Consider the following 9042-nt stretch of genomic DNA (forward strand, 5'->3'; position numbering starts at 1 on the left):
CACTGGTAATTCTTTTAATGCATACCCCGAAGAAACATTTTTAATAGCTAATAGATGGGGAAATGAGGGAAAAAAACATTGGAGTTTTACTTTATTGTTGTAGCTATGTAATTTTTATATAGGTTATGAATAGGTCCTTTTACGTTAAAGAGGTTCTCCTGGCTTTTTTTAATATGGCACGTTTGTACCTAGGCTGTGGAATGCTGACAGTGTGTAATATACTCCCTGTCAGCATTCTGCACTGTTGCCTAGATACCACACTTCAACAGGTGACCAGCTCTCCTGATTCTGGAGGAGCTGCTCGCACTCTGTCTAGAGTTTTCCTGTCTGGCAGAGACTGGACGTATTGTCACAACAGACACCACTCCCATTCTCTGCCAGACCCGCCTCTTGCTTCCTCTGCTCAAGCGCACACTGTAGCTTAGTGCGAGGCAGCACAGCTGATTGGATCAAGCTGTCAAATCAGCTGTTTGCTGTGACAAGGCTAGGGGCAAAAGGGAAAGTCTAATGAGCGCCTCCTTCCTCTGACTGAGGGAAGTGCTCATTTGAAAAGAGAGAGCAAGGAAGGCGGCTGTCGCAGCTCTCTGCTCCTCAGTCTTTTGCACCTAGCACTGTCACAGGACGCTGACTTCTCCAACACAAAATCTCCACAGCTCTATGTACAACAGAGATGTAGCCGAGTTGATTTGTCGCATTCAACTCTGCTGCACTGATAAATACAGCTCTGCTAACTCTGGACAGACCTTTTTACTACAGCTTACATTTTAAATGTTCGAAATGAGCTCTCCTCCATCTGAATAGCTCAGATGAAGAACCATAGCTGCACCGCTCTGTTACTTACAGAAGAATTTGTATTCCATGATTCCTCTTATCTTTGGAATGGTGTGCATGTTGTTTTTTGTGTATTCATCCCTTCCCAGACATGTCCAATTTTTTTTTTTTTAACCGCCCCTTTCGCTCAAGGTCCATGGCATTTTTGATATATCTGTCCTCATGGATATACGAGGGCTCGCAGGATGAGTTGTACTTTCATTTTACCACATAGTGAACTGGAAAAGGAGAAAGAAAAATTGAGTGTGGCAAAAATCACAAAATTCTAACGTTATTTTTCTGGTATATATTGTGTGGTAGAAATGTTCTCCTCATCAGTATGAGTACAGCGATACCAAACATGTCCAGTTTTTTGTATTATTTTACTGGTAAAAATAAAAAAAAAATGTGAATTTGACAAAAAAAAAAAGTGCTTCACAGAATTTTATAACGTTAAGTCGTGAAAATGAATTCATAGATTTTTTTTTTCCCCACAAAAATGTTGGTTTTCCCCCAACTTTTTCATTTTCACAAGGTATAAGGAGAAAATGGACATACAATAAGTTGTGCAATTTCTCCTGAGTACGCAGATACTCCATATCTAGTGGAAAACTACTGTTTTGGCGCATGAAAGGGCTTAGGACGGAAGGAGCACTGTTTGAATTTTGGAGCACCATTTTGGCTGGAATAGATTGCTGACACCATGCCACATATGAACAGCCCCTGACAAGTCCAAAACAGAAACCCCCACAAGTTACCCAATTTGGCAACTACACTTCTCTATAAATTAAGCTAGGGGTGTAGTGAGCATTTTTAAAGCTCAGGCGATTCACAGAATTGTATAACCTTGGACTGACAGTTTCCCACCAAACTGTTGCTTTGGCCCCAAGTTTTTCATTTTCAAAATGGGTAATATGGGAAACGAATGGTACAATTTGTTGCGCAATTTCTCCTGAATACGCCAATACTCCAGATGTGGTCAAAAACTACCTTTGAGGCACTGTGCAAAGCTCAGAAGGGAAGTAGCGCCATATTGGAGTTCAGATTTTGCTGCACTGGCTTGAGGGTGTCATGTTACATTGGCAGGGCCCCTGAGGTGCCAGAACAGCAGAAACCCTCCCCCCCCCATAAGAGACACCATTTTTCAAACTAAACCTCTCATTGAATTCATCTAGGGGTGCAATGATCATATTGACAGCACAAGTGCCTCACAGATTTTTATACCATTAGACAGTAAAGAAAAAAATAAGTACATTTTTACCACTAAAATGTTTTAGCTCCAAATTTTTTATTTCTATAAGAGAAAACAGGAAAAAATGAACCCACAATTTGCAGTGGATGTTGCTGAGTGAAAATTGCAAATCTGCTATTGTAGTGCCCAGTATGTTATAGCGCCCAGCTTCTACTTCTGGAGACATGGTGACCATAAATTAGGAGGGTTAATGCTAATTGTGATTTAGGCACACTGGGGCTCAGAAGGGAGTGGGGCATTAGGATTCGGGAGCACAGAATTCACTTGAATATCTTTTGGGGGGGGCGAGGAGCCATGGTGCTTTTCCAGAGCATGTGTGTTACCAGTTACGTGAAAGCCCCTTCTATTTCCATTGACAGATCTGAGGGGGGACTTGCTGTTTTTGTGGATTGAGTTGAAGGTTTTTTGGGGAGCATTTTACTTAACATTTTGGATCACATTTATCCTGCACTCTACAGTTAGGTCCATATATATTTGGACAGAGACAAAATTGTATTAATTTTGGTTATAGACATTACCACAATGAATTTTAAACAAAACAATTTAGATGCAGTTGAAGTTCGGACTTTCAGCTTTCATTTGAGGGTTTCCACATTAAAATTGGCTGAAGGGTTTAGTAGTTTCAGCTCCTTAACATGTGCCATCCTGTTTTTAAAGGGACCAAAAGTAATTGGACAATTGACTCCAAGGCTATTTCATGGACAGGTGTGGGCTATCCCTTCGTTATATCATTCTCAATTAAGCAGATAAAAGGCCAGGAGTTGATTTGAGGTGTGGTGCTTGCATTTGGAAGGTTTTGCTGTGAAGTAAACATGCGGTGAAAGGAGCTCTCCATGCAGGTGAAACAAGCCATCCTTAAGCTGCGAAAACAGAAAAAACCCATCTGAGAAATTGCTACAATATTAGGAGTGGCAAAATCTATAGTTTGGTACATCCTGAGAAAGAAAGAAAGCACTGATGAACTCATCAATGCAAAAAGACCTGGGCGCCCACGGAAGACAACAGTGGTGGATGATCGCAGAATAATCTCCATGGTGAAGAGAAACCCCTTCACAACAGCCAACCAAGTGAACAACACTCTCCAGGAGGTCGGCGTATCAATATCCAAATCTACCATAAAGAGAAGACTGCATGAAAGTAAATACAGAGGGTTCACTGCACGGTGCAGCCACTCATAAGCATCAAGAATAATAAGGCTAGACTGGACTTTACTGAAAAAACATCTAAAAAAGCCAGCACAGTTCTGGAAGAACATTCTTTGGACAGATGAAACCAAGATCAACCTCTACCAGAATGATGGAAAGAGAAAAGTATGGCGAAGGCGTGATACAGCTCATGTGCCAAAGCATATCACATTATCTGTAAAACACGGCGGAGGCAGTGTGATGGCTTGGGCATGCATGGCTGCCAGTGGCACTGGGTCACTAGTGTTTAATGATGATGTGACACAGGACAGAAGCAGCCGAATGAATTCTGAGGTATTCAGAGCCATACTGTGTGCTCAGATCCAGCCAAATGCAGCCAAACTGATTGGCCGTCGTTTCATGCTACAGATGGACAATGACCCAAAACATAAAGCCAAAGCAACCCAGGAGTTTATTAAAGCAGAGAAGTGGAATATTCTTGAATGGCCAAGTCAGTCACCTGATCTCAACCCAATTGAGCATGCATTTCATTTGTTAAAGACTAAACTTCAGACAGAAAGGCCCACAAACAAACAGCAACTGAAAACCACCACAGTGAAGGCCTGGCAGAGCATCAAAAAGGAAGTATCACAGCGTCTGGTGATGTCCATGAGTTCAGGACTTCAGGCAGTCATTGCCAACAAAGGGTTTTCAACCAAGTACTAAAAATGAACATTTTATTTAAAATTATTGAATCTGTCCAATTACTTTTGGTCCCTTTAAAAACAGGGTGGCACATGTTAAGGAGCTGAAACTCCTAAACTCTTCAGCCAATTTTAATGTGGATACCCTCAAATGAAAGCTGATAGTCTGAACTTCAACTGCATCTGAATTGTTTTGTTTAAAATTCATTGTGGTAATGTCTATAACCAAAATTAGAGAAATGTTGTCTCTGTCCAAATATATATGGACCTAACTGTACGTTCAGCACTTACATCGGGGTTTCCATATAAATCTCTGACTGACATGAGATCCCCAATGGATCCATTCACTGTAATGAAGTACCTGTCAAAATATTCAGTCGTGGCCAAAGGTTTTGACTGACACAAATATTGGTTCTTACTAAGTTTATTGCTTCAATTTTTAAAGTTTGAATTTGCATTAACTTTAGATTGTAATGAGAAATAATTATTCCTTACCATTAAAATTAACTTAATCACAGTCACAAAAACATAATTTCTTCAAAATTTCATCTTTAACCTAAAAAGACCTCGTGACCTGGAGAATCCTAATGGCAGGTCAGTTTTAGCATTTAGTGAACCTAGCAAAAAAGCCAAACAAAAAACAAGTGTGGGATTTCACTTTTTTGCAATTTCACCGCACTTGGATTTTTTTTTTTCCCCGTTTTCTAGTACACGACATGGTAAAACCAATTATGTCGTTCAAAAGTACAACTTGTCCCGCAAAATACAAGCCCTCACATGGCCATATTGACGGAAAAATAAAGTTATGGCTCTGGGATGAAGGGGAGCAAAAAACAAAAACGAAAAAGGGCTTAAACATTGACAAATCACAAAAATAAATGGGTTTCAAACTTTAGTACCTGCTTTCTTTTCACTAAAATGCGGCAAACCCTGATACCTTCGTTTTTTTTACTTTTTTTTTTTCTCACTTATTGCTTTCTATGGGGAGAAAATGCTGAAAGAAATGACATGGTGCAGTTTTCAAAATGCAAAACTTTTCCAATTCGTTCAGGGAATAAATTAAAAACAATGTGTGTTCATGAGATTTCTGAAATCTCATAACTTTTGCTGATACTAGATAAAAAAACATTACATTTTCATACAAAAGCAGCAAAAATGCAACATGTGAACATAACCTGAGATTGCCCCTAAATCAGCCATTTATCGAATTATTAAGAACTTCAACAAGAGAAGTTCAATTGCTGTGAAGAATTTCCAGCAAGTGTCAGGACTGTCTCCTAAAGATGGTTCGGCACCAGTACAGATCTTGCTAAGGAATGGCAGCAGGCAGGTGCACCTTCACTTACAGTCAGGTGAATGCTTTTGGAGGTTGGCCTGGAGGGGACTTCATCTGTGGGAGTGGTCTTACTGACAATTTTACCTAAGAACACTGTCCTGAATAGAGAATGGGATCATAACATCCCTCAAGAGCAACTTCTCCCAACCAACCAGGAGGACTTTGGTGATAAACAATGATTTTCCAAGCATGATGGAACATCATGTCACATGGCAAAAGTGAGAACTAAGTGACACAGGAAACAAAACATTGACATTTGGAACAATGGCCGGTAAATGCTCCAGATCTCAATTCTATTGAGAACATGTGGTCAGTCCTCAAGCTGGTGAACAAGCAAATCCACAAAAATTGTGATAATCTGCAAGCACTGATTTAGGCAAGAATGGGGTGCTGACAATCAGGATTTGGCCCAGTAGCTGATATCTAGCTGCTATCGCAAAGTGCAGAAATCTTGACAAAGAGTTGGCCCTGTACATACTGTATAACCTTTGTATACACTTCATATATTTGGCAATAAAAGTGTAAAAACGTATGAAATACTTTGTGTCTCAACTTTTGGCCACAACTGTACTATACCCTAATGGTGTTGTTATATATGAAGTGTCTCAATAGTGTGTCAGCTAGGTGTTGCCTTGAATTGAACAGGGAATAAGGGGAGGAAAAAGGTTAGCGGAAGCATCATTCGGTGCAACCAATTCAGCTTTAATTGCCATTGTAACAATTTCAGAACATACTTTTGATTTCTCAGTTTGTAGCAGGGGCATCTGTCCATTTTGCTCAGATTTTCTTACATGTATCTGAGCATGTATATGTGAGCTTATGCATAGTAAGTATGTTCCTCATTTTTCGGAACTGTGACCCTCAAGATGCTCTTGTAGGTTTCCAATTCAGTAATACAACTTGTCTGACATGGTAAAGCAATGTTTTATACAATGTGTGGGTGGACATACTTCTACAATCTTTGCTTACACTCCACTTTTTCCTTGTGCACAAAGACCGTGTACAGTTTATTAAACGTTTGTGTTCCTACAGGTGATATCCCTCTGCATATTAATATTAGAGAGACCTGCGACTTGGGCAAGCCGGTAGTCGTGTCTGATCCAGAGAGCAATGAGGTGAATATTGCAGTAGAACCAATAAGTAGAGAAGATCAAAAATGTGCAAATTACCCTGATCCGGCGTCTAGATTGGTTCTCCAAGGCAGCCGGACAAAGCTATGGTCGCTACTGTGCTAACAATACTCTGCGCTTGGGGCCTGGTGAACGCCACGGGCAGCCAGGACGATGGGAAGAGGATAACCAGTGCAGAGGTGAACACTGGTCCCATATTGTCTGCCATGAAAAACCAAGCTGCACACAGGAGCCAGGATAGTTCATATTCTTTCGCCAATCTTTACTTGTAAAACTTTTCTTATTTACCAGTACTTGTAAAATTCTGTGTTGATTTTTTTTTTTATTTTTATTTTCTCTATTGCAGGCTAAGGCATATATGGGTATTGCACAACAAATAATAAGCAGAATCTCCAAATGAAGGTGAAATGTCTACATAATGGAAGTTTTTGTTTTTTTGTAAAGGCTGAAATAAAGGCTTATCGGGAACCCAACATGCTGTAGCAGATGAAGACCAGGACAAAAAAATGAATGTGCATTACACCATGCAGTGATGTTGGTGGCCATAAAGTAGAAGGAAGGCAATAATTTATGAATATCCTCACCTATTGTATCCTCACCCATCCCTTGTAGCTTGTGAGCCCTCGCGGGCAAGGTCCTCTCTCCTCCTGTACCAGTTATGACTTGTATTGTTTTAGATTATTGTAGTTGTTTTTATTATGTATACCCCTCCTCACATGTAAAGCGCCATGGAATAAATGGTGCTATAATAATAAATATCAGTGTGCAAAAAGTACTTTAGGGGGAATGTATCATTCCTCTTTTTTTTTCGCCTTATGTTGTGCACTTTTTCTGCTGTTCTTTATTGTCACTCAAAATAGGCATGGTCATGATAGACCATTTGAGAGCCATGTTTTGTAAGCGTGAGGAAGCAAACATTTTTGTGACTTTATGTATGACTTGTTTTTTTTCTGGAACGAGTTATACTTTTGAATGACATCGTTCATTTTACCACTTTTTTACCACTTAGTGTTCTGGGAACACCAAATAAGCTCCCACGTGCAGTGAAAAAAACCAAAAAAAAACCTGCAATGCTTTGTGGGAATTTGTTTAACTGTGTGCCAAAAATGAAGTGGCAATATGATTCTCCTCTTCGGTATGATACCAAACTTGTCCAATTTTTTTTTTTATTATTACCGTATATACTCGAGTATAAGCCGAAATTTTCAGCCCAAATTTTTGGGCTGAAAGTGCCCCTCTCGGCTTATACTCGAGTCACGGTCGGCAGCAGGGTCAGCGGGTGAGGGGAAGAGGGCGCTGCTTCCGGGGCTCCTGGCGCTGTCCCTGCAGTCCCATGGTCTCCGGGTGCCGCAGCTCTTCCCCTGTTCAGCGGTCACGTGGGACCGCTTATTAAAGTAATGAATATGGACTCCACTCCCATAGGGGTGGAGCCGCATATTCATTTCTCTAATGAGCGGTAATGGTGACCGCTGATAGAGGAAGAGGCTGCGGCACCCGAAGACCAGCTGTCCGGGGTAAGGAGCGGGACGCCGGGAGCAGGTAAGTATTACATATTCACCTGTCCGCGTTCCACACGCCGGGCGCCGCTCTGTCTTCGCGTCCTCTTGCTCTGACTGTTCAGGTCAGAGGGCGCGATGACGTATAGTGTGGGCGCCGCCCTCTGCCTGATCAGTCAGTGCGGAAAGACGCCGAGACGGGACGCTGAGGAGCTGCAAGCAGCAAGAGGTGAGTATGGCATTTTTTTTTTTTTTATTGCAGCAGCAGCAATGGCACAGCTTTCTATGGTACATCTATGGGGCAATAAAGAATGGTGCAGAGCACTATATGGCACAGCTATGGGGCAATAATGAACGGTGCAGAGCACTATATGGCACAACTTTCTATGGTACATTTATGGGGCAATAATGAACGGTGCAGAGCATTATATGTGGGGCACAGCTTTATATGGAGCATCTATGGGTCAATAATGAACATTATGGAGCATTATATGTGGCACAGCTTTATATGGAGCATCTTATGGGGCAATAATGAACGGTATGGAGCATCTATTTTTATTTTTGAAATTCACCGGTAGCTGCTGCATTTCCTACCCTAGGCTTATACTCGAGTCAATAAGTTTTCCCAGTTTTTTTGTGGCAAAATTAGGGGGGTCGGCTTATACTCGGGTCAGCTTATACTCGAGTATATACGGTATTTTAGTGGTGAAAAACAAATCAGAACTTTGAGAAAACAATATTTTTTTTATTGTGTTGCCATTTTTTTGGTCAATGGAGCTGTGAGACTGCTTATTTTTTGTAAAGTGAGATAGCATACTTATTGATACCATTTTGTGATAGATAAGACATTCTGGACGCAGCAATACCACTTGTGTAATTTTTTATCATGTTTATTTTTAATGGGGCAAAAGGGGTGTTATTTGAACTTTTTTGTTTGTTTGTTTTTTCAGAGTTTATTAAAACTTTTTTTGTTATGTTTCAGTCTTTGCTGACAACACCAAACTTTGTAGGATGCTAAAATCTGACCTTGACATTACAATTTTGCAAAACGATCTGGAGTGAATGGGCAAACACTTGGCAAATGAGATTTAATGTAGAGTAATGCACCTAGGACGGAATAATCCTATTGCTGCATATACATTAAATGGGAGCATACTCAGGACTACAGAACAGGAGAAGGACTTGGGTAT

General features: G+C 40.7%; 1 protein-coding gene across 5 annotated transcripts in view; it reads left to right on the plus strand.

The window, feature by feature from the left end:
* The window catches only part of NUBPL (NUBP iron-sulfur cluster assembly factor, mitochondrial), a 35101-nt gene extending 26275 nt beyond the window's left edge, over positions 1-8826 (plus strand). For all 5 annotated transcript variants that reach the window (XM_069730429.1, XM_069730422.1, XM_069730436.1 and 2 more), the window contains 2 exons: positions 6259-6341; positions 6703-8826. In XM_069730429.1, the coding sequence (XP_069586530.1) occupies positions 6259-6341; positions 6703-6756 (137 nt within the window). In that variant the 3' untranslated portion in view covers positions 6757-8826. The remainder of the gene's footprint in view (positions 1-6258; positions 6342-6702) is intronic.
* Positions 8827-9042: the final 216 nt, after the last annotated feature.

The sequence above is a fragment of the Ranitomeya imitator genome, chromosome 1 (genome assembly GCF_032444005.1).
Source record: "Ranitomeya imitator isolate aRanImi1 chromosome 1, aRanImi1.pri, whole genome shotgun sequence".
Taxonomy (NCBI): domain Eukaryota; kingdom Metazoa; phylum Chordata; class Amphibia; order Anura; family Dendrobatidae; genus Ranitomeya; species Ranitomeya imitator.